At 42.6% G+C, this 26,002-nt stretch overlaps 1 protein-coding gene across 6 annotated transcripts in view; it reads right to left on the reverse strand.

Annotated features, from left to right (window-relative positions):
- The window catches only part of PDE1C (phosphodiesterase 1C), a 758,662-nt gene that overhangs the window by 216,025 nt on the left and 516,635 nt on the right, over positions 1-26,002 (reverse strand). For all 6 annotated transcript variants that reach the window (XM_033930571.1, XM_033930573.1, XM_033930572.1 and 3 more), the window contains one exon: positions 25,558-25,674. In XM_033930571.1, the coding sequence (XP_033786462.1) occupies positions 25,558-25,674 (117 nt within the window). The remainder of the gene's footprint in view (positions 1-25,557; positions 25,675-26,002) is intronic.

Here is a 26,002-nt window from a genome sequence, read left to right on the forward strand (position 1 = left end):
CGCATCCATAGACTAACATGCATGCATTAGCATTTAGCGCGCGCTAATCGGTTAGCGCACCTTAGTAAAAGAGGGCCTAAAAGGTTTTTTTTAAATAAAATAACTATTTTGGGATGTGGTTTGGCCACAGTTTATGAAAAAAGAATAGTCAGTAGGAAGGAAACAAATTCAAAAATCTCCAGGAAGAATTTACTGTACTGTATACCTTGATTTCTAAATGCATGTTGTCTGGGAAAATGTCCCGAATTTCATACATGTAATTTGAAATATTTGCCTTGTTTGTTAAGTGAAGCAATCTGCCATCTCTCTATTGAATATGTTTCTTATAGGAATAAGACACAGCCCAGTATGTCACCAGTTGACAGGAGGGTAAACATTGGAGAGGAAAATAATTCAGCGGTGGACTGATTCTCTGAAGTAAAACTGCCTAGTGTTGCATTGAATGTCATAACGCATCCACTTCACAAGTCCAGTTGAGGGTGTTAGCTATTTATAACATGACGAGATCAACAATGATAAATATTGCATATTTAGCATTTGAAAAGGTTGAACCAAAGTCATTTTAAACTCCACTTCTTCCGTATTAAATAAAACAGCACAGGGTTAACAGAAGGGCAGTCAAGATTCTGTATAATCCAGGCAACTCGTCATAAGTTAATGCATAACAGATAAGGTGCAGAAAAGGTACGAGATTTGCATTCTCATAAATATGTTTATGTTTATTCAAAGTTGATATACCGATGCAGGATAAACTATTTTTGAATGGGAGAAAAGAAAGATGGCACAAAGTTTTAAATAAATATCTAGTTTCTACAATCACATAAGCACAGATCACAAATTTTCCAAAATTTCAGCATGCAACTAGGTGAGCTAAGTGTACATTACATTTATGACTTATTACCCGTATAGGAGTTACCAAGAGTGTTCAATGCGGGGTACAAGAAAGATGGCAGAGAATACTCCAGGAATTACAACATAAGTATTTCATTGGAAAATGGAGTTTGGCAAGATCTGAATTCCTCAACAAATGCCAAAATGTAGTATTCATTTGTTTACAGTGCCAAAAGAGTTCATGATTATAACATGCCAAAAAGTGTTCAAACAGTGGGCATCACGGAAGAACAAGAAACATAAAAATCTTGTTTTCGGAACAAAATCCTCCATGGTTTTTTTTTTTTTGTTATAGACTATTTAGAATATTTATTTTTTTCCTTCCAGTCATGCAATTATTTTATTTAATGATTGTAGTAACTAGAAAGCATTTTTGGAAAACAGCACTGATAACTGAAGTCCTTTATTTATCTGTGATACAAATGCAGTATGGGCACGTATAAAATTAGTTACCTCACACTGTCCAACTAATGTGTCTGAGCTACTATGTCTGCACAGCCTGCATTTAAGGGGCCTACAGGATTTACGAAAGTGTGGTAAATAACTACCACGCAAATAAGCACACAGTAACAGTTTACTGCACAGCTATGACATTTAGCAAGCCAAAGGCTAACTCGTGTGCTGTGTGCTTGCTATGGAATAAGAAGGGGGGGGAAGGTGAAAGGTAAGCCAGTTACAGGTGTGAACATCTAGTAGTTCACACAGTAAGTTACTCTGTGCTTTTATTGCTGCAGGTAGGTTTCTGCATGCTTTTATTTGGCAGCTTGACCCTTAGTGGTAGTACAAAGAGATTACCACTAGGGGTCAGGGATGCCATTCTGAATCCAGGTACTGATGGGACAGGAGTGTCAAGAGATTTCACCTGCCCCCACTAACCACCAGGGAAAGCCCTGGTAAGTACCAGGCAGGGGTTTGAGGAGGTTTATTAGAGATTTCAGCAGGGATAGGGAATGGGGTATTTTATTATATATGGGTGTTCAGGATTGGGGGGGTAGATTGGAGGGTCATGCATGGGTTTGGGAAGGCTCTTTTTAACTTCCATAGCCTCTTAGTACATTGCTGATAGTGTAATATAATCACATTATTGGCAATGCATTCAACTTGTAGTAAATATAAGCATGCCTTCAATAGTTACCACAGGAATGGGGTAAAAAAAAGACTGGTAGCCATGGATACGGGGACAAGGCCATTCACCACCCTGTGGAGCAGTGAATGGCCTTGTACTGACAGTAAAGTATCTGCCGCACATTGCCTCCCTTCCCACCCCTCCTGGTCAGCAGCCTTCTTTGTGATCATGTGGTCCAGCAGCCCCCTTCCTCCCAATTGCTGTGGTCCAGACATCTCTTCCACTCATCGGGCCATGTCCCACCCTTCCTCTCAGCTTTGCTTTTCAGAGTTTTCTCTCTCTAAGCGGCCCAGATGCTACAACCTTCTCATAAGTTGTGCACAACTGACCCAAAACTTTTCTGACTGAGCCGCCCAGGCAGAAACAGGAAGTTGTGTCATAGGAGAAGTTTCGGGGGCAGTCACGCACAACTTGTGAGAAGGCTGTGACATCCGTGCCACTTGGAGAAAGACAACTTTGTTTCTGAAAAGTGCCCATGAAAGTGACGGGAAGGAAGGGAGATGGCTCGATGAGGGGAAGAGATTGAATGGTGCTGAAGGGAAGGGGAAAGAGAAGGGGAGGGGAAAGAGAAACAGACACTGAAGGAAAATGGGGAGGAGAGCGGAGGGAACAGACGCTGCATGGAAGTGGAGAGGAGAGCGAGAGAGAGGGGAACAGAAGCTGGAAGAAAGTGGGGAGGAGAGAGAAAGGAGCAGCCAATGAAGGGAAGTGGAGAGAGAGGAAGGAGCAGACGCTGGATCGAAGTGGAGAGGGGAGAGAGGGGAACAGACGCTGAAGGGAAGTAGGGAGAAGAGAGAGAGAGAGGAGCACATACTGGATGGAAGGAGGGGATAAAGAAAAAAGGGCACATGCTGGACTGTGGGAAGAGGATAGCGTTAATGAGATGCTAGAAGTGGTGAGGGAAAGAGATGGCAAGCTGTAGGTAGATACAAAGAATGGGAAATTGAGGACTGGATAGTAAGAAAGTAGACAAGATGTAGAAAACAAACTGAGAAGGAAGAGCAGAAAAGAAATGGAAAGGAAGAGGAGTGGGATATACCAGAGCACTGGGGGAGGGGGAGGAGACAGATACCAGCCCCCTTCCCAAACCACAAAGATTTGAATGAACGAGTACATACCTGTCTCTAGAACAGCAGTAATTGGTATGAGAAAGCCTAGTAGAGCATCACACAGGTGTCTTAAGTCGCCCGGTGAGTGGGCTAGTGAACCATAGAGAGGAGGACATAGGCCACTACATTTATAGTGGAAAGTGTTAGCCCACTGAAACTCACCAAAACCCTACACCTGCAGCCAGGTGGGTCTAGTAAGTCTAGGGGAGTTTTGGAGGGCTCAGCATAAATGTTAAGGGGTATATGGTGAAATGTACTTCTGGTACACTCTATGTGAAGTTCACAGCAGTGGCCTCTAAGGTGTCCTACTGTTATGTTGGCATGTCTGTGTGATCAGTATATCACAATGCTGGCCCCTCCTACATTCATATAGTCTGGATTTAGACATTTTCAACTTGGACATTTCTGTGGTTAGGCATCCTAAGGGCTGGATGTCCTGTTGACCTAGATGTCTAAATAGACAATCTTAAATATATATACAGTATATATATATTTGAATGCCTAGCGGTTCGGCTTTCAAAAATAGACCTTTTTGTGCTTCCAACTTTGGACATTTAGTAGGAAATGCCCAAATCGGACTTAGACATCTTTTTCAAAAATAGCCCTACACTTAAATTGCACAGGTAGGTACCTATTTGTGCTCTTAAACTAGGAATCCTTTGATAATGATAAAATTATCCACGACAAGGAACCTTACTTAAGAGACCTTCCCTATCTCAATCCACAGACAATGCTCTGGAAATCAACTTCTACAACATTTTACTCTCAGAGGATATGCAGGTAGACCTCGGTCCTCTACAATACAATACAATATCTTATATACTCCAATCCTCTACAAGGAATCTATGCTGTTTACAATAAGAGTTAGATTAAGTTCTTGAAGTTACATTTTTAAGCTCAATCTTGTGGTTGCTAGAAAGGTGAAGAAAAGGAGATTGGCTATAGAGAGAAGAGATATGTCTTAAGTTTTTTTTCCCAAAAGTCAAGGTAAGTGGTGGTTTGTCTTAGGTATGTCGGCAGTTTGTTTCAGATAAGAGGTCCTTGGTACTCAAATGTAGCCTCAAACATCTTCTTCCACTAAACTTGTTGAGGTGATGGGAAGGACAGTTTGTAGCATTGTGATACTCATGAGTTGAAGAAGGAGTGTGGAACTTTAATATCAGAATGTCCCTCTGAGTTTTAAAACCTAGAGGCAAAGCTTGATACCCTTCTACAGGTCCCAATACCTACTAAATGGAACAAACTAAAAGTGAAGTCAGAAAAGAGAGGAATACCATGCCAAAACACAGTAGTAGTACAAGGAATTTGGGTAATGCCATTTTTAATTCAGATAAATACTTAAATAAAAATGATGCAGTCAATTACCGTGTCACTTAAAGGCAATTAAACCAAATAAGTTAAGCAGCAGTAGGGTGCCTACCGCTGCCTATCATCTGGCACCACTTCCAGAATCAGGGCATCAGTGCCTGGCATCTGTGTCACTAAATGGGAGATGCCAAGTTATAGAATTGTCTCAAATAATTATAGGAGAAGCTGATCCAGATAAAATCAAAGACATTTAAGAAATGCTGAGTCGGGTGTGAGAGCTGAGCCAAAGTTTTCAGGTCAGGTTACAGAAGTGATGCCTTACACTTTGTTCTCTGAGCAAAGTAGAATAGGCAGTTAGCTCAATTTCCAGGTCATGCTGCTTCTTTCTGGTTCTCCAGAACTCTAGAACCCAGTCAGAAGGGGAAGGTAACACAGCATGCAACACAACTGAACCTGCCCTAGCTTAAAAAAATGATGTGGGGGGAGCACAAATAACCAAAGTAAAATGTGAATGTAAGAAGAAAATCACTCAGTATTTAACTGCAAGAGTGGTCAAGAGCAAACTTTTGTTAATTACTACTACTAATACAGTACTCCCCCGAAATTCAGTTTTTCGCCTGTCAAAAGGCAGGGGAGGCAGGAGAGGGCAACTGGTGCACCGGCGGGTGAGGAAAATCACTTGTGGTCTGCTCCGACCGCCTCTTCCTGTAATAAAGTCAGGCTACACCAATCAGGAGCTGCTTTGACACTGCTGATTAGTTTAGCCTGACTTTACTACAGCAAGAGGCGGTCCGAGCAGATCATGAATGAGCGAGTCCGCGAACTGCAAATTCGCAGGGGAACACTTTAATAATTTCTATAGTGCTACTAAACATATGCAGCACTTTACATCAAAACATAGAAGAGAAAGTCCCTGCTTAAAAGAGCTTACAAACTAGTTAAGACAGACGCACTAAATGCTAACGCGTCCATTATATCCTATGGCCGCGTTAGCATGTGTTAGCATTTAGTACGTTCTATAATTGAACTAGTGGAACAGCCTTCCAGTAGAAGTGGTGGAATGAAGAGCTATAGATTTTTAGTGTGCTAAGACGCACTCGCGCACCTTAGTAAAAGGACCCCTAAAATTCTTTTAGCACAATATTGTGTCTCTGAAAAGAAAATTCATTCAACTGATCAGTGACTCATTATGAGGATGGACGTTTCCTATATACGATATGACACATTTTCTTTACAGTAGGCATTCTTGCCTTAAAGGCACATTGTACATTTTAATAACCGAGAACTCATTCTACACGATGCTTTAATATGGGGCTAGTTCTTTTATGCATCTCCTGAATATCATCTTGATCCTATAAACTGACTAAAGATTATGAAATTTTGCAGATAAAATGACCCTGGCAAAATATAACACACCAGCTGTTGTGGGGGTAGGGTAGGAGGAGAATAAAAAATTCATCAGTGTTTGCCACAGTGGCCAAGTCAATCATGCATTAAACAACAGATTTGTGCCAGAACTGAATGCATGTAAAACTGATTTAATTCAGTAGTAGATTAGAGCCGATGTAGCCTTCATGATAACGCTTGGGCATTAAAATGTATGTAATTCTTAAATGGATTCTTGACACAGGTCAGTAAAGATTATGCTAATCCCTACCTTATTTGGTGACCTTTTAGGTACGACAAGAATGTTTTTTTTCTGTTTCCTTAATTTGTTTATGTCATATATTTACTTGATCAATTTTATTATGCATGATTTGGGTTTCTTAAATATTTTGTAGTTTTTGCTTTCATTTCTCCAAAATGCCTCGTAGCGGTATCTGCAAAAGTAATTTATTAGTTGTCTTCTAAATTAAATTAAAGTACTGTATTAGCCTCAATCTTCCAGAGAATGAAGTGTAAGACACAATGAATTCCTGTTCTCTAAAGTATCCTGTAGGATATGACAATGTGGGAAGGTTACAATGTGATGTGAGACACTTTATGAGTACCACAGTGTGCAGGTTTCTCTGGATTCTTGCAAAGCAGATGGTATACTATTACTTTTTGTCACAATTGATTCTTCAGTGATTAATTACTGGCTCCGACAACAAAAGAGCTGTCAAAATTGCTTGTCTACAGCTGCTTTTTAATTTCCATCTTGTAAAGCATCTGCTCAGTTTACATAGTAAAATAGTAAGGAATGGCAGGAAAAAATTATTCGGCTTACCCAATTTGTCTAGTTATTTCTGTCCACACTGCAAAGGACTCATTTGATTTGGCATTCACAAAGAATTAATTTTATTTCATTTTTATTTAATAAGACTTTTACCCCAACTATTACAGGTAGTAAGCTATTCTATAACCGGGCACCTCCTTTCAGGTGTCCCAATGCCACATGCAGCCTATTCTGTAACAACATCTGGATGCTTAGATTCCAATATGGAATACTAACGTAACAAGGTATTTACATACTTGTAGTTATGCCATAGAAACGTAATGGCAGATAAAGGCCTCATGGCGCATCCAGTCTGCACATCCATAGCATCTATTATCTCCTCCTCTCCCTAAGAGATCCTATGTGTCTGCCCCTCACTTTCTTGAATTTCAGACACAGTCTTTGTCTCCACCACCTCTACTGGGAAACTATTCCAAGCGTCTTACCATCCTTTCTGTAATAAAAAAAACAAACAAACACGAATACAGGAGATCCGGGGCGGTACTTGAAGAGACCTCCCAGGAAAGAGACTTGGGAGTTCTGATCGATAAGGCGATGAAGCTGTCCACGCAATGCGCAGCAGTGGCGGCAGCGAACAGGACAAACAGAATGCTAGGAATGATAAAGAAGGGGATCATGAACAGATCGGAGAAGTTATCATGCCGCTGTACCGGGCCATGGTGCGTCCTCACCTGGAGCACTGTGTCCAGCACTGGTCACCGTACACGAAGAAGGACATGGTACTACTTGAAAAGGTCCAGAGAAGAGCTGGAGGGGTTGGAGGAGCTGCCGTACAGTGAAAGATTGAGAAACTGGCCTTTTCTCCCTCGAACAGAGGAGATTGAGAGGGAACATGATCAAAACATTCAAGGTACTGAAGGGGATAGACTTAGTAGATAAGGACAGGTTGTTCACCCTCTCCAAGGTAGGGAGAACGAGAGGGCACTCTCTAAAATTGAAAGGGGATAGATTCCGTACGAATATAAGGAAGTTCTTCTTCACCCAGAGAGTGGTAGAAAACTGGAACACTCTTCCGGAGTCTGTCATAGGGGAAAACACCCTCCAGGAATTCAAGACAAAGTTAGACAAGTTCCTGCTGAACCAGAACGTATGCAGGTAGGACTAGTCTCAGTTAGGGCACTGGTCTTTGAGCAGAGGGCCGCCGCGTGAGCGGACTGCTGGGCACGATGGACCACTGGTCTGACCCAGCAGCGGAAATTCTTATGTTCTTAAACATAGACCTAGCATAACTGCAGATAAATGCAGGGCCGCCATCAGGGCAGTACTACCAGTCCTGCATTCAGGGGCCCGGAGGTGACAGGGGGCCCGGGCTCCCCCAGAGTCCTAGGCAGTGTTCCCTCTAAGGCAGCGGTCTCAAACACGTGGCCCGCATGTGGCTCTCCAGGTTTTATTTGTGGCCCACGGTCTGGAGGCATCATTCTCTTCCTTTTGGAGCAGCAGCCGGCTCGTTCATTCAAAGCCGCGGGTTGGCGGCTCCTTGAGCTATCCACTCCTGCATCGGAAGCCTCTCTGATGTCACACCATCAGAGAGGCTTCAGACGCAGGTGCAGATCTCGCAAGGAGCCGCCACCCGCGGCTTTGAATGAATGAGCCGGCCAGACACGCTGCTGCTCCAGTGGCGTACCAAGGGGGGGGGGGCGGTCAACTGTTCTCCTTAGCGTGCGGCTCGCGGCTCGTCTAGAGCAGTGGTGCCCAACCTGCTTCCCTTCCCTTCTCACTGCTGCCATCGGGGATCAGGCCGGCACAGTGTCTTTGATCTCCCTGCTTCTCTTCCCTGCCGGGCCGACCAACTCTCGCGGCGGCCCGACGTCAATTCTGACGTCGAGAGGACGTTCTGGCTAGCCAATCGCTGCCTGGCTGCCCGGAACATTCTTTCCGACGTTAGAATTGATGTCGGGCGGCGAGAGTTGATCGGCCCAGTGCAGAAGAGAAGCAGGGACATTTCGGCCTGTTCCCGATTGCGGCAGCAGCCTATTCCGCGGCGGTGGTGGCATGGGGGAGACAGGAAGGAAGAAAGAAAGAAGGTGTGTGTGGGGGGGGGGGGAGACAGGGAGCCAGAAATAAAAGCAAAAAATGGGCACGGAGGAAGGAAGGAAGAAAGAAAGAAGGTGTGTGTGGGGGGGAGGGGGGGCAGGGAACCAGAAACAAAGAAAAAAAATGGGGCACAGAATCAGAGAAAGACAGACATAGAGAAAGAAAGAAAAAGTTGGGAGAGGGAATGAGGTCTGGAGGAGAGGAAGCATATACAGGAGGCTGAAAGAAGGGAAGAAATATTGGATGCACAGTCAGAAGAATAAAGTGCAACCAGATGAAATTACCAAACAAAGGTAGGAAAATGATTTTATTTTCAATTTAGTGATCAAAATGTGTCTGAATTTATATATGCTGTCTATATTTTGCACTATGGCCCCCTTTTACTAAATCGCAATAGTGTTTTTTAGTGCAGGGAGCCTATGAGCGTCGAGAGCAGCGCTGGGCATTTAGCGCAGTTCCCTGCGCTAAAAACTGCTATTGTGGTTTAATAAAAAGGATGGGGGGTATATTTGTCTATTTTGTATGGTTGTTACTGAGGTGACAATGCATAGAGTCATCTGCCTTGACCTCTTTGAAAAAACCCAGAATAGGAATGATAATTAACATTTTCTCAGCGTATAGTGTGCTTTGTGTTTTTTTATTTTATTTTTGGTAGATCATTTTGACTTGGTCATTTTAAAGTAGCTCGCAAGCCCAAAAAGTTTGGGCATCTCTGAGCTAGAGCGTTGAAACTGTGTATTTCTATTTTATCTCCCCTTTTACAAAACTGTGGAACATTTTTTAGCGCCAGTCGTGGTGGTAGCAGCTCTGATGCTCAGAATTCTATGAGCGTCAGGGCTGTTACCACCGTGGCTAAAATCCACACTACAGTTTTGTAAAAGGGGGAGGGGTTCATTTGTGATGACATATTCCATACTAGGCGAAGGTGTTTTCTGTGTTCTTTGTGTTTGAAAGACATGGTTTTCTGTTAGGATTGACGATGTAGGATTGATCTGTGCTGGTCTGGCTTGTTTAGTTTTACAATGGGTGTATTGATGTACTGCTCACTGCAATATGTAAGTTGCTGCCTTTTCCTAGGTACTCATGTGTGACATGTGGTTTGTTACTAAAAATCATGTTTTTCTTACAGATTGGGGGGGTGCCAAAAAATGATGGGCCCCGGGTGTTACATATGCTAGGTACGCCACTGTATGTAAAGATACCAGAAAGCTGGCGTAGCAAAAACTTTAAGTAAATTGTTATTCTTCTAAGTTTTGAGTATTTAACCCTCCCACAATCTCACGGGCACTCATTTCAAGTTTCAAGTTTATTGAGATTTTGATTTAAATGCAATATCAAATATTTTCAATGCATATAACAAAAATAAATTTGGGGAAATAAATAAAACCATTTGAACAATAAACATAGAAACATATCCATAGATGATTAAAAATACATAAGGAGTACAAGGATAAACTACATTTGTTTAAAAATGCGTCCTCCATGCCTGCTCATAAATTTGTGGAGTATGTAACTTGTCGCTCATGCATATTTTTTTTTGCACACACCTCATCAATCCTTAGAGGAAACAATGGTCCTAGGCCACCATAGCACAAATTATGCTTTATGTTTCTGCTGTGCACAACAATAAACAATAAACACTGCTGTCATACTTTTTTTTGTCCCCTGCCGATTTCCTGATAGCACCCCCCCGGACAAAAGGGGGGGGAAGGGGTGCGTGGGGGGGGCCCAATAGGATTGCTCAGTAAGGGGCCCAGAAATTTCTGATGGCGGCCCTGGATAAATGTAGCAGCGATGCGCATAACTTACAGTACTCTGTAATTTTTACGCATAAGTGGCAGTCCTACCCCTGTGTTTGCCCATCTACCGTACATTTATATACTTTCCTTCTCATTCTAGAAAACAGCACTTAAATATAGATACCAATAATGCACCACATTTATAAAATATGGGCACTTATGTGCATGACCTGGCACTAAGTTATGCACTCTATTCTATAAACAATCCACCTGATATGTAGCCTGAGGCAGCAAGTAGTGACTGAGCCACTCACAGTCGTGGGGTGAACTGACCCCCAATATTCAATTCCTGGTCATGCATGGCTCAGTGGGTACCCGGAAGGTAACCGAGCACTAGCTGATATTCAGACTGGCATCCGGTTAACTTCACCACAGAAGTTAAGACAACTCTTTTGCTGTCCTAACTTTATACAGTTAGCTAGCAGGTTAGTGAACTGAAAATCATCGCTAGCTGGCTAAATTTCTGCTTTGCCCACACTCTGCCCCCCCCCCCCTAGCCGACCCCTAATCTAGGCCCCCTTTTATCAAGCCACGTTAGGGTTATTTATTGCCTGCCGTTGTGGTAACATCTCCAACATTCATAGAACGTTGTTTGATGGAGTTTCAATCTGATTAAAAGTTTGGGGGTATTGTTGGACTCCTCTGTCTTTTCGGGGGCATATTACTTCAGTGGTATGACCAATCTTTGTAAAAATTTGTTTAGTACTGAGGTTGCATAGGTTGCTTTCCCCAGGGAATTTTCGACAGGTCATGCAATGTTTTGTGTTGCCCCATTTGGACTACTGTAACACTTTATTCTGTGGGCTGCTAAAAAAAGGCATTGAAGGCACTGCAGGTTGCACAAAATGAAGTGGTGAGAGTAAATGGAGGTATTTCTCACAGAGAACATGTAACTCCATTGTAGGCCAAGTTACACTGGCTCCCAGTTTCATGGAGGATTTGGTTCAAGATCCTGGTGCTGGTGTTTAAGGCCATTCAGCAGTCGTTGCCAAAGACAATTTCTGATTTAATAGTACAGTATACACTAGTGCTGCCCGATTCAGGAAAAAATATTTCAATTCGATTCAGCCTATTGAATCGATTTTTCAATTTGATTCTCCTGCACAATTGGGTGTTTTTTTCCAAACATCCTGGTGAGTTTATTTTATACCCTCTTCACCCCCTTTGCCCTCTCCCATCCACACTGGTGCTGTGGTGTAAACAAAATAAACAAACAAAAAAGACTTTTCCTCTCTCTGTTAAATCGTAGCTCACATTCACAGTCTGGCAAGATACAAATTTAAAATCTGACACATTGTAATCACAAAACAGAAAATAAAATTATTTGTTTTACCTTTTGTCTGGTCATTTTTCAAATCATTTTGATCCCAGGCTCTGCAACAAACGTCTTCTGATAACTTGCTTGCCTGGGTCTCATGCCCATTTGTCATTTTCTTCTTTCTCCGTAATAACCATCCATCTTCCATTTCTGTCCTCCCCTTCCATTTCCCTTCCCTCCCCTGGAGGTTTGGCATCTTTCCTTTTTTCTGCTCTATTCCCGTAGCTGCAGCGATGGACCCCACCATCTCCAGATCCACCATCTCTCCAACTATCCTTTCATCCAGCATCTCTCCCTCCTTCCCCACCAGCTCTCCTTTTCTCTTTCTAACTACCCTCCTATCCAGTATTTCTATCCTCCCCACACCAACTTCTCTCCCTTTCTGTTCCATCCCTCCCTAAATCCCATTGTCCACCATCTCTCTCCCTCTCCTGTTTTTAGATCCATTATTTCTTCTATCACTCTCCCATCTCCTCTCTCCATGATCTCCCCCAAGTCCATCTTCCCCTCCACCATCCATCTTCTCCCCATCTCTCCTCTAGTCCACCAACTCCCCCAAGTCCATCTCCCCTCTCCCTCCATCTACCTTTATTTTGATATTAGAACGTATTGCCAGTGGTGGTAGTTTTTTAACGATCCATTACTGCCACCACTCCTTGTGTCTTCTCTCCACTGTGGCCTGCCCTCAATGAAAACTTCCTGTTTCCGCTTGGGTGGCCAAATGGAGAGAAGACGCACGGAGTAGCAGCAGGGTAGTGAATTGCATTCACTACCGCTGCTTTTGCCTGGCCAGGGAGTAGAGAAGAAATACTAACCACCGGGAAGGAGACAGCCTTGCTGCCACCGATCTGCACACAGAGACTCATTCGGTATTTCCCTCAGCCACCATAGTCCTTGCTTCAATGTAACTTCTGGTGGCAGAGGGAAAGCCCGAATGGGTCTCTAGCAAGGGGGCCAACGTATCAGTAAGTCCGAATTTCTTCAAAAACAAATCGATTCAAATCAATTCACCCGAAGTGAATTGGTAAATCGATTTGAATTGCGAATCGGGCAGCACTAGTATACACCTTCTCTTACATTGCTCTCTGAGTCGCAATGTCTGTTGGGAGTTCCCTTTTTGAGGACTATTGCTAAATCCACAATTTGTTCAAGAGTTTTTAGTGTAGTAGGTCCACAAATGTGGAATACGCTACCTGACAGTATTTGTCAAATTCCACTATTTTTATCTTTTTGTAAGTCATTGATGGCTTACTTTTTTTAAGACAGGCTTTTGGAAATGTATAATTGGATAATTTTGTGGTAGATGTTATATAGTTTGGTTACATGGTTTGTTACACAATTTGGTTTTTAGCGCAGGGGAGCTGAATGCCCTGCGCTGCTCTCGATGCTATTGCGGTATAGTAAAAGGGGGGCCATAGTGCAAAATATAGACAGCAGATATAAATTCTCAAAACGGACACATTTTGATCACTAGATTGAAAATAAAATCATTTACTTACCTTTGTTGTCTGGTGATTTCATGAGTCATAAGAACATAAGCAATGCCTCTGCTGGGTCAGACCTGAGGTCCATCGTGCCCAGCAGTCTGCTCACTCGGCGGCCCAACAGGTCCAGGACATGTGCAGTAATCCTCTATCTATACCCCTCTATCCCTTTTTCCAGCAGGAAATTGTCCAATCCTTTCTTAAATCCCAGTACCGTTCTCTGCCCTATTACATCCTCTGGAAGCGCATTCCAGGTGTCCACCACGCGTTGGGTAAAGAAGAACTTCCTGGCATTTGTTTTGAATCTGTCCCCTTTCAACTTTTCTGAGTGCCCTCTTGTTCTTTTATTTTTTTAAAGTTTGAAGAATCTGTCCCTCTCTACTCTCTCTATGCCCTTCATGATCTTGTATGTCTCCATCTCTCAAGTTGCTTCAAATCTCTCTGAAGTTCCTCGCTGTCTTTTTGTGACCTGATTGTCCGGCATAGCTTTGTGTCATCTGCAAACTTGACAATAACACTGGTCGTTTCTTCTTCCAGGTCATTTACGAAGATATTGAATAAGATAGGCCGAGCCCTGAGGCACACCGCTAGTTACTTTTTTCCAGTCAGAGTACTTCCCATTTATGCCCACTCTCTGTCTTCTGTTTTCCAGCCATTTTCCTATCCTTCTTAGTTTATCCCCTTCTATTCCATGACTTTGTAGCTTTTTGAGAAGTCTCGCATGAGGTACTTTGTCGAACGCTTTCTGGAAGTCCAAGTATATTACGTCTACCGGTTCTCCGCTATCGACTTGTTTGTTCACTTCCTCAAAAAATTGAAGTAAGTTGGTCAAGCACGACTTTCCTTTCCTGAAGCCATGCTGACTACCTTTCAGTAGGTCATGGTTATCTAGATGCTGTACTATGCTGTCTTTAATCAAAGCCTCAACCATTTTTCCAGGGACCGATGTGAGACTCACAGGTCTATAGTTTCCCGGTTCTCCCCTTGATCCTTTTTTGAAGATTGGGATGACGTTCGCTATCTTCCAGTCTTCTGGTATCCGTCCGGTTCTAATTGACATGTTAGCGAGGGATTGCAGTAGTTCTCCGATTTCCACCTTTAGTTCCTTTAATACTCTCAGGTGAATTCCATCTGGGCCAGGGGATTTGTCACTTTTTAGTTTGTCAATCTGATAGTATATCTGGTCCAGATCCACCTTCACTGTGGTGAGGCTCTCCTCTATTTCTCCCTTGAAAACTTTCACTGTTTCGGGTATTGAAGTGTCATCTTCCTTGGTAAAGACAGAAGCAAAGAAGGAATTTAATCTGTCTGCAATCTGTTTGTCTTCTTTGATGTATCCTTTTCTTCCTTGGTCGTCGAGAGGGCCTACTGTCTCCTTTGCAGGTTTTTTTCCCCTTAACATATCTAAAAAAGGGTTTGAAGTTTTTGGCCTCTTGGGCTATCTTTTCCTCATAGGCCCTTTTGGCTTCTCTCAGCGCCTTGTGGCACTTCTTCTGGTTGTCTTTGTGACTGTTCCAAGCCTCGGTTGTATTCTCGCGTTTCCATTTTTTAAAAGAGTCCTTCTTTTCCCTAACTGCATCCTTCACCTCTTTGGTTAGCCAAGCTGGTTCTCTTTTGGCTTTAGTTTTCCTTCCTTTGATTATCTGCGGAATGTATAGATTCTGTGCTTCGGTGATAGTATTTTTTAGTAGGGACCATTCTTGCTCTACCGTTTCGATTTCAGCTATCCTTTTTTTGATCCGTTTTCTTACCATGGCTCTCATGTTGTCATATCTTCCTTTTTTAAAGTTAAAGGTTGCTGTTAGGGTCTTGGTTCGCTTCCCCTTTCCGATGTCGAGTTTAAAGTAGATCATACTGTGATCGCTCGTCCCCAGCGGGACCGTGACTTCTACTTCTTTTGTTTGCCCAGTTATGCCATTTAGGACCAAATCCAAGGTGGCGTTTCCTCTTGTCGGTTCTCCTAACATTTGTTCCAGGAAGCAGTCACCCTCCATTTCCAGGAACTTTATCTCCCTGCCGCAGCTTGAAGTTACTAGGTTCCAGTCTATTTCTGGGAAATTGAAGTCTCCCATGATCGTTACATTGCCCGTCCTACATTCATATCTTATTTCTTCTATCATCTCAGAGTCTGTTTCCTCCGTCTGACCTGGAGGTCGATAGTAGAGACCTATTTTTGTGTCTGCTCCGTTCTGTCTGGGGATTTTTACCCAGAGGGACTCCAGTTTCTTTTTCTCCTCCGCCTTCCCTACTCCAGTAGATTCTATTCCTTCCTGGACATATAGGGCAATGCCTCCCCCTTTCTGTCCTGTTCTGTCTCTTCTGTAAAGCTTGAATCCCTGCAGTACTGTATCCCATTCGTTTTCCTCATTCCACCATGTTTCTGTTATGCCAATGATATCTATTTCTTCGCGTCTTGCTAGTGTCTCCAACTCCCCCATTTTATTTCTTAGGCTTCTGGCATTCGTGTACATACATTTAAGCTCCCTTTGTGCTGCCCTCTTGGACTTTCTGGGCTTCACAGTCCCTATTGTGTCTTTCACGGCTTCTATTTGCATTCCATTGTTGTCTCCCTCATTTGCTGCAAGTTCTTCCCTTTTATATGGGCGGATGTCCTTAGTGCCTGCTGTCCGGGCCATCGACGGTTGTTGACTGTCCGCTCTCCCCTGATCTTCAGTTAATACTTTACATTTCTCAACGTTGAACTTCATCTGCCATCTCGTCGCCCATTTTTCTAGTTTGTTCAAGTCCCTTTCCAATTCTTTGCAGTCCTCTTTGGTCCGAGCTCCACTGAATAATTTTGTGACATCCGTAAATTTTATTATCTCACACTTCGTCCCTGTTTCTAGATCATTTATGAATATATTAAATAGCAGCGGCCCGAGCACCGAGCCCTGCGGAACACCACTCATGACCCTCCTCCAGTCCGAGTAGTGGCCCTTCACCCTTACCCTCTATTTCCTACCCACCAACCAGTTTCTGACCCATCTATGTATGTCTCCTTTGACCCCAGTTCTTCAGTTCTTCAGTTTCCGGAGTAGACGTTCATGAGGCACCTTGTCGAAGGCTTTTTGGAAATCTAGGTAAATGATGTCTATGGGGTCTCCTTTGTCCATCCGTTTGTTAATTACTTCAAAAAAGTGCAATAAGTTAGTTAGGCACGATCTCCCCTTGCAGAAACCATTTTGCCTGGTTTCTGCAAGTTCGTTTCTTTCAAAATGTTCATCGATGCTTTCTTTTATCAGTGCTTCTGCCATTTTCCCCGGAACCGAGATCAGACTCACCGGTCTGTAGTTTCCCGTGTCACCTCTTGATCCCTTTTTAAAAATGGGCGTAACGTTGGCTATCTTCCAATCCTCCGGGATCACGCCTGTTTTCAGGGATAGGTTGCAAATTTGCCGCAGTAGTTCCGCTATGTCCTCCTTTAATTCCTTCAGAATCCTTGGATGGATTCCATCTGGACCCGGGGATTTGTCAGTTTTTAGTTTTTCTATCTGCCTGCGCACATCTTCAAGGCTCACTTCCATGGGTGTTAATTTTTGTGTTTGATCTCCATTGAAGAATTGCTCAGGTTCCGGTATGTTGGTTGTGTCTTCGTTTGTAAATAATAATAATAATAACTTTATTTTTGTATACCGCAATACCACAAAACAATTTAGAGTGGTTTACAGGAGAAAAGACTGTACATTTACAGCGAAGATGCAGAGTCAGATTAACCAGGGTAAAGTAACCAGTAACAATAACAATTAAAATTAAAAAGTAAGATAGGTACTTAGAAATTCCCTTACTGTCCCGAAGGCTCACAATACATACGAAAAGAACGTGTTTAGACTTTCCGCAACTTCTTTCTCCTACTTCACCACTCTCTTCCTTTCTCTGTCATCCAGCGGTCCCACCTCCTCCCTAGCCGGCTGCTTCCCTTTAACATATCTAAAGAATGGTTTGAAATTTTGTGCTTCCCTGGCTAGCCTCTGTTCATACTCTCTTTTGGCTTTTCGAACCACATGGTGACATTCTTTTTGATACTTCCTGTGCTTTTCCCAGTTCCCCTCAGTTTTGTCCTTTTTCCAGTTCCTGAATGAATTTTACTTATTGCCTATCGCTTCCTTCACTATTTTTGTTATCCACGCCAGGTCTTTTGTTCAACTCTTTTTGCACCTCTTTCTGAATCTGGGGATATATAGATTTTGCGCCTCGTTTATCGTGTCCTTGAAAAAAGACCAGGCATGTTCTACCGTTTGCCATTTTTTGGATGTGTTCTTAAGTTTCTTCCTTATCATTTCCCTCATTGCTTCGTAGTTTTCTTTCCTGAAGGTAAAAGTTGTCGCTATGGTTCTCTTTTCTTTCGGTATTCCTACCTCAACCTTGAACTTGATCATGCTATGATCGCTGTTTCCCAACGGTCCCACTACTTCTACTTCCTTTGCAGGTCCCATTAACCCATTAAGGATTAGATCCATAGTGGCATTTCCTCTGGTCGGTTCTCTAACAAGCTACTCCATGAATCAATCTTGTATAGCCTCCAGGAATTCTGTCTCCTTAGCGCATTTTGAGCTTCCAAGACTCCAGTCAATCCCGGGGTAGTTGAAGTCTCCCATAATAACCGTGTTACCGTTTTTGCATTCGCGCTTCATCTCGGCTTCCATTTCTTCATCGATATCTCCGGTTTGCCCGAGTGGATGATAGTATAGGCCCATCTTTATTTCAGGCCCTTTCCTTCCCGATATTTTAACCCATAGTGATTCCAGCCTGTTAATCATCTCTGCTGTGTCCATTCTTGTCAATTGTATGTTTTCTTTTATGTATAGAGCTATTCCACCTCCTTTCTGTCCTGACCTATCCTGGCGATAAAGCTTGTACCCCGGTAGTGCTGTATCCCATTTGCTTTCCTCATTCCACCATGTTTATTCTTCTGACTGTGCATCCAATATTTCTTCCCTTCTTTCAGCCTCTTGTATGCTTCCTCTCCTCCACATCTCATTCCCTCTCCCATATTTTTCTTCCTCTCTCCCTGCTCCCCTCCCCTTTCTTTCTGTCTCCCTGCTCCCCTTTCTTTCTGTCTTTCTCTCTTCATGCTCCCTTACTTTCTGTCTCCCTGCCCCCTTTCTTTCTGTATGTCTGTCTTTCTTTGTCTCCATACCCCTCTTTCTTTCTGTATGTCTGTATTTCTTTGTCTCTATACCCCTTTCTTTCTTTCTTTCTTTCTTTCTGTCTGTCTTTCTCTCTCCATGCCTACTTTCTTTCTGTCTCCCTGCCCCCCTTTCTTACTGTCTTTCTCTCTCCATGCCCCCTTTCTTTCTTTGTCACCTCCCTTTCTTTCTGTTTCCCTTCTTTCTTTATGTCTACCTACCCCCTTTCTTTCTTTCTCCCTGCCCTCCCCAATACATCACCGCCGCCATTGGAGAACAGGCCGCCACTGCGTTCCGAGCTCTCCCTGCTTCCACGTAAAGAGGACACAGAACCACTGGGTCCAGCCTTCCCCACCCAACGTCAATTCTAACGTCAGAGAGGAAGTTACGGGCCAGCCAGACAGAGATTGGCTGGTCTGGAACTTCCTCTCCGACATCAGAATTGACATCGGGTGAGGAAGGTTGGTTGGCCCGGCGCTTCAGCATCCTCTTTACAGCATCGGGAAGCAGGTAGAACACGAAGTCAACGTGAGTCTATCACAGAGTCTAGTATGAGCTCCGCGATCGACTCGTGTTGCCTTCGCAATCTACTGGTCAATCGCAATCAACCTTTTGGGCACCCCTGTTGTAAGGCTTGTCCTTTGAGGCAAATCTATAATTGGTTAAAGGGTATATACCATGACACTCTGCTGGGAGTAGAGTAAACCCTGTTTCACTCCATGCAGCGTAATTATTTACTGCACACCTCAGCATGCTATTTTCTGTTAACTACTGAGAGCATTTTGGGGCAACCCCTTACAAAGAACCTGGAGGTAGGTCTGCAGAAAAAAAAGAATACGGATGACCTTCACAGAATCCGGAGGTATCTGTTTAGTACAGGATGTGGTAATATCTGATGGGACGTAAGTAAAGAATTTTTGCTTGCATTATTTAGATTAATGGTTTGAAGGTACAATAAATTAACATTTATCAATGATATTCTGACACAGGTATCCTTGCTGGATACCTTCTCCACTCCAAAGTTTAATCTCTACTTCTAAGATAGCCCTTGAGTTGGCATCATTCATTTACCCGACTTCTCTTACAACTGAAATGTGGAGTTAGTTAAATAGCCTCTTTCTGCCAAGGAGTCGACAGTCAAAGTGATTTAAAGGGCCAGGAGAGGGTACTGTCCTTTAAATCACTTGGCCAGGGTTAACCGGATATATTCATAAAAAACTTAACTAGATAGGGCCACTGAACATACCTGGTTAGCGCTGGCAGGGCCGGATTTTCCTATAGGCTAACTAGGCTTCAGCCTAGGGCCTCAAGATCAAGAGGGGCCTACATTCAAATTGTTAGCAAAATTAAAATTACACTATTCTAAAAACAGTGAACACTAAAACACTGAACTGAAAATAAGGAGAAATTCTATGCTTCGGGATCGGAACCAGCTCCGGCCGCAACAGGGCGCCGACTCGGCTTCTCCCTTTCTTTTTCTCACCCTGGGAGGAGGATCGGGGAGGGAAAGACGTCAGTCCGGAAACAGCTGGGCAAAGCCCAGCCCCGCGGGGAGAGAAGCAAAACGTGGATCCGTCAGGACAGGGCAGCCTAGACTGGCATCGGGGGTGGGGGGGGGTTCAGTGGAAGGGGGATGGGAGGCAGGCAGGCTGGCATCGGAGGGGGGTTGGGGGGGTTTAATAGAAGGCAGGCAGGCAGGATGGCATGGGGGTGTTCAATGGAAAGGGGATGGGAGGCAGGCAGGCATCGGAGGGGGGTGAGGTGAGGAAGGACGCACTGGGGACACTATGGACAATGTTGTGTGTTATGTTTGATTAGTTATTGTTACAAGTACTATATATGGTGCTGAGAATAAATGTCCAAATAAGTGTTCTCGACTTTTTTTTATTTATTATCCATGTCACATTTTTTATAAAGGTTAGTACCAATAACAACATGTTGCATTTAACATATTGATATATATCACAGTAATTATGTATTTTATTATCTCTCGTGTAATTTACTAACTTAAAAATGTGAGGTGAAAGGGCCTCATAAGTGGAATAGCCTAGGGCCTCTTTTCATCTAAATCCGGCCCTGAGCACTGGCTATTTTATAGGAGGTCCAGGGACAGAGTCACCACTTGTGTGGTTAAGTGCCAAAATAAAGTGCTTAACCGCATAAGCTAACCGTATACACAGAATTGCATAAAACACAGTCCGGTCTTTATGAGGTTAAATGCTGAATACTACAGTTAATCACATGTGTTAGCCAGCCACAGATGCCCAAATATTTAATGCCAGTGCTTAGACATGACCGGCATTGAATATCTGGAGATAAAGTCAGTGGCATCCAAAACAATGCTGATCATCACCAGTTGAATATTTATCCCCAAGGGTTTATTGGCTAATAGTCCTGCTTTTCAAGTAATATCATCACACCTTAGCTTAGCCACACTATTATTATGGGGGCCACTGAAAAGTTCTCAGCCCATACGAGGGGCCACTGAAAAGTTCTCAACCCAATCAAGAAGAGAATGATATGGAGCCATGAAACTTACAAGTTATCCCACACTTTTCTTGACACTTTCTGTTTCATTTCATATCAATGAAATGAAAAGTGTCAAGAAAAGTGTGGGTAATTTGTAAGTTTCATGGCTCTACATCAATCTCTTCTTGGTTGGGCAGAGAACTTTTCAGCAGTCCCTCGTACTCTTCCTCCTATGTGAACACAAATAATGATTGATAAGGGTTTACAAATAAACAGTACAGTACAGTAGAGCCTTGGTTTGTGAGCATAATTCGTTCCAGAAGCATGCTTGTAAACCAAAGTGCTCATATATCAAAGCAAATTTCCCCATAGAAAGTAAGGGAAACTCGCATGATTCATTCCACATCCCAAAAAGACACCCCCAAGGCCATTGGTGCGCTTCCACTCTACCCCACCACATCCCAAAAAGACCCCCCACCCCCGAGGCCACTGGCGTGCTTCCACCCCACCCTCAGGAATCTCATTAGAATCTCAGAGAAAGCGGGAGCCAGAAGGCCTTGAGCATGCGCAGATGCTCAAGGCCCAGAAGAGATCAGCAGCAGGCAGCAGATGGCAGGCTCTTTTGGCACCGGCACATCTTGTTGGTTGGTGTTGCGTGCCGGTGCTGGTGCCCGATCGTGATAAGGATTTGGGCAGGTGGGCGGATGGACGGGCAGGGGCGGGGGCGATGCCGGTTCTCGGGGGTGGGAGCTTGCAGATCAAGTCAACGCTCGGTTTGCAAGGCAAGATTTGTGAGAATGTTTTGCTCGTCTTGCAAAACACTCGCAAACCACGTTACTCGCAAACCGAGGTTTGACTGTATATGCCTTGTTTATAAGCTATGGATTAATGAAAAATTATAACATTTTCTTTTTTTCCTTGAAATGAGGTGACATATGGTAAGCTATCTTTTTTCTTTGCTTTTAAAACCAGAATAAAGTTTTAAACAACAGAGATATGTAAGAAATTGGAATGACATTAAAAAATTATTTGGTTGTCATCAGAACATTATCTTTTTACAGCAAACAGAGATAGATATGCATTTGGCAGCTGTTAATCGGTGGGTCTATAGGTTCTTCACAAAGAAATGTCTCTTTGAGAAAGCTGTGTAGGCAGGAGCAAGGATGTAAAAGGTTCTGTTCTGAACTACTGCAAAAGGGTTACATGGGTAGCCGGGTCAGAAAACAGCAGGCTACACAGATAGCCTCAATTAAGTAATCCAGTTATACTGAGTCATGATGGGATCTGAGGATGTCCATCTGCGTTTCTTTTAAGGAACCATCAAGTACAATATTGTGGGAATGGGGCACAAAGAGGAATAATATTGAAATGAACCCACTTTATGTGTGGGGAAGCATCCTGTAAAGGTAAAGAATGCTGTCTAATGTTATTGCTGAGATCTCTCTATTAGATTCAGTAAAACGGTCCTTGGAAACAAACTGGTCAGTTTTCAGCCTGCTGTGGGGATCATTTTGAAGGCATTTCTTAGATGTGTTTGTGCACAGTAAATTGATTTTTTTGAACCATTTAAAAAAAAAATAATAATAATCCAAAAGAAAACCACACAAACAAGATTGGGATGTAGGAGGGGGGGGGGGTCAGCATTTTTAGTAGACTGGCCACACAGACATCCCAGCAGAGCAGTGGGGCACCCTAGGGGGCACTGCAATGAACTTTACATTAAAAGGCCCAGGTACACATCTCACCATAACTCCCTTATAGTTTATGGTGAGCCCTCCAAAACCCACCCAAATCCCACTGGACCCATTGCATATCACACCAATTGCCCTTATGCCTACAGGTATCACCTATATGTAGGCACATTGGAATTAGGGTGAGGGTTTGGAAGGCTCACATATTCTACCATAAGTATAGTATACTCCTTCCTCCTTATTTGTGGGTTAAGGGCAAAGCCAGCCTGCGAATTAGAAAAATTTGTGAATAACTTTAGGGCTGACTCTGACCCAACCCCGCCTCCCGGACCTCTCCACAATTTACTTAAGGTTGACTCTGACCCACCTCTGCCTCCCTCCCTCCTCCCGGACCTCTCCACAACTTTTTTTAAGCCTGGTGGTCTAGCGGTGAAGCAGAGCAGGAGGGATCTTCCTACGCTCTTGCCCCATACAGAGCCGTGAACAAAAATGGTTTCACGAGACTACAGTGGGAACTCACAAACAGCCATTTTTGTTTGTAGCTCTGCATGAGGCAGGAGCATAGGAAGATCGTTCCTGCCCCCACTTCACAGTTAGACCACCAGGCTTTAAAAAGTAAGTTGTGGAGAGGTCCAGGAAGAGGGAAGGAGGCGGGATTGGATCAGAGTCAGTCCTAAGTAAGTTGTAGAGGCTTTAAAAAGTGGTGGCAAGGTCTGGGAGGAGGATAAAAACTACGAATAATCAAAGTTGTGAGTTCCAAACCCGCAAATATGGAGGGGGGGAGTGTAGTTAGAGTGGGTTAGTGACCATCTCTATAGTTCATTACAACAACCACCAAGCTACTCATAAGAACATATCCCAGATTGGTTATGGTTGGAATGGCGACTCATGTTTCCTCTGCGATTGTGCCTTGTTCTCAGTATCAAAATGCCTAGATTATATAAAGATAATAGAATATTAGTAGACACATGGAAAACATTAAGATATGTGAGTAATTTAACACCTATTCCAATTCACAAATCAACAAATCAAACTATATGGCTGAATTCCAAGATTCAAATTGGCGGATTTAAGGTCATCTGGAAGTATTGGATGATAGCAGGTATATGTATATTAGATGATGTTATTTCTAATGGTAAGCTGCTTGATTTTTCACAGTTGCAACATAAATATGGCCTCAATAAATCACAAAGTTTTAGATGGATGCAACTGAAGCAGGCATTCAGGTTGGGTTCCCTGAATGGAAAAATCTTAATAATCAATATAGTTTAGAGTTCTTATGCTTTCAGATAGACTTCTTGGGGCACCAGGTCGCCCAGTGGTATAAATTGTTAACTGGATTTATTAAAAAGAAACCAAAAACCAGTCTGAGAGACATTTGGAGTATTGAGATTAAGCATCAAATTTCTGCGTCTCAATGGACACGAATTTGGACTTGGAGGATGAGATGTACAGTGTCTGCATCTATGAGACAGACCTGTTTTTTTTCTGTTACATAGAGCTTTCTGGACCCCTGTTTGGTTACAAAAGTTAGATAGCTCTAAGTCTAATAGATGTTGGCATTGTCATTTTGAAGCAGGGACTTTAGATCATTTATTGTTCTACTGTCCATTTATTATGGCTTTTTGGAAATCAATTTGGGACCAAATTAATTGTTTATTAGAAAACCCGGTGGCATTGACCTATGATACTATATTATTTGGTATGTCAATGAGGGCAAAGAGTCAGATATCTCAAATAATAACAAGCTTTTACTTATAATGACAGGGGTCGCCATACAACAAATTACATGTAATTGGAAAAACTGGAGTAGATTGAACTATAATTTTTGGTGGAACTCGTTATGCCATATATATAAGATGGAAAGAGCAATATCTACACAGAAGGGGTATTTAAGGAAGTTTCAAGATGTATGGGAGCCGTTAACAAAATATTGTACTGAATAGATATAATTTTCCCCTTAAATTTACAAGTTCAATACTGGGGGAGGGGGGGTAATTTTTAGTTTATTATTTAACAATATAAGAATGATAGGGGAAAATTTTATCATATGATACATATGTTTTATATTTGCTATGGAAGGGTGGGGAGGGAGGGAGGGAGATAAGTTATATGATTGGATTATTGCTGATTATTAAGTGTTCTATTTAATGCTAAAATATTTTAACTCACTGTCACACTTACTGTAAGTTTTAAAACGAATAATGATTTTATAAAAAAAACGACAATGATCCTTCTCATTTTCAAGAAATTGTTAAAAGCACAATTGTTTGTGGACGCCTTTCTCAAACTCTGTGGTTATTATTTGTTTTAGATTTAAAGAATTCTGTATTAAGAACATTTTGTGGGGAAGATCGACTTATTTGTTTACTGCATTTTATAATGTTTGTTTGTGCTTGAAATTGTGGATATAAATGTTTTGTACATCGCTTAGATTTAAGCAATACATAAATTTTAATAAATAAATTTATATACTTTCTTTTGGTGGGGGTCTCAGTGTGAGTGACATTACATTTACTGCACCACCACATCAATGGGCATTCAATAAAGATTTGTTTTTAACAGAAAAATCTGTGGACTAGATTTACTAAAGTGCATTATTATATTAGAGTGAGATAATGTAATTAATGTATGTTATTAGTAAATAGACTGCATTGCATAAAATAGGTCCTGGGCACAATAGTCTGTGATGATACCAATATAATGATAGTATCCTTATGAAAGATCTTTAGATCAGTGTTTCTCAATCTTTTCCATGAGGTATTGGTCTGATATTCAAGATACGCAAAATCAGAATGCATGAGATGATGAGTCTCTGATATATGTAAATTGATTTCATTCATATTCATGGAGGCAATCCTGAAAACCAAACTAGAGAGGTGTGCATCCAAGAAAGAGTAGGCAAACACTGATTTATTTTATTCAAAATCTAGATTTTTGCTGTAAGACTTGGGAATATGACTGAATGTTTTAAAAACACTGACCTTGAAGCGGTTAATCAGATCATAACGGGTAAGCATTTCATAGAAAATAAATTTCAACGAATGATCCCCACTGGCGTCATTTAGTGCAAAGACATCAAAGGACCACTTATCGACATTCTGCAAGATAAAGAGATAGTCAATGCAGTATGTTGTTTTACAATCTCCATCACACTGTAGATCAGGGGTGTCCAATCTTTTGGCTTCCCTGGGCCATTGGCCAAAAAAAATGTTTCTGGGGCCGCGCAAACGCTGCAGCAAGACAGGAGGGAGCCGGCAAGAAGGTAAACACCCGGGAGCAGCAGAGGAAAACACTGCATCGCTCTCGACCGGGGCGCACAAAATACTATACAGGGCCGCAGGTTGGACACCCCTGCTGTAGATTCTTTAACCAAGAGTGCAATAGCCCAGCAACATATAAATACTTTTTTTATTAGCTGTCTGATGA

The sequence above is a fragment of the Geotrypetes seraphini genome, chromosome 2 (assembly GCF_902459505.1).
Source record: "Geotrypetes seraphini chromosome 2, aGeoSer1.1, whole genome shotgun sequence".
Classification (NCBI taxonomy): Eukaryota; Metazoa; Chordata; class Amphibia; order Gymnophiona; family Dermophiidae; genus Geotrypetes; species Geotrypetes seraphini.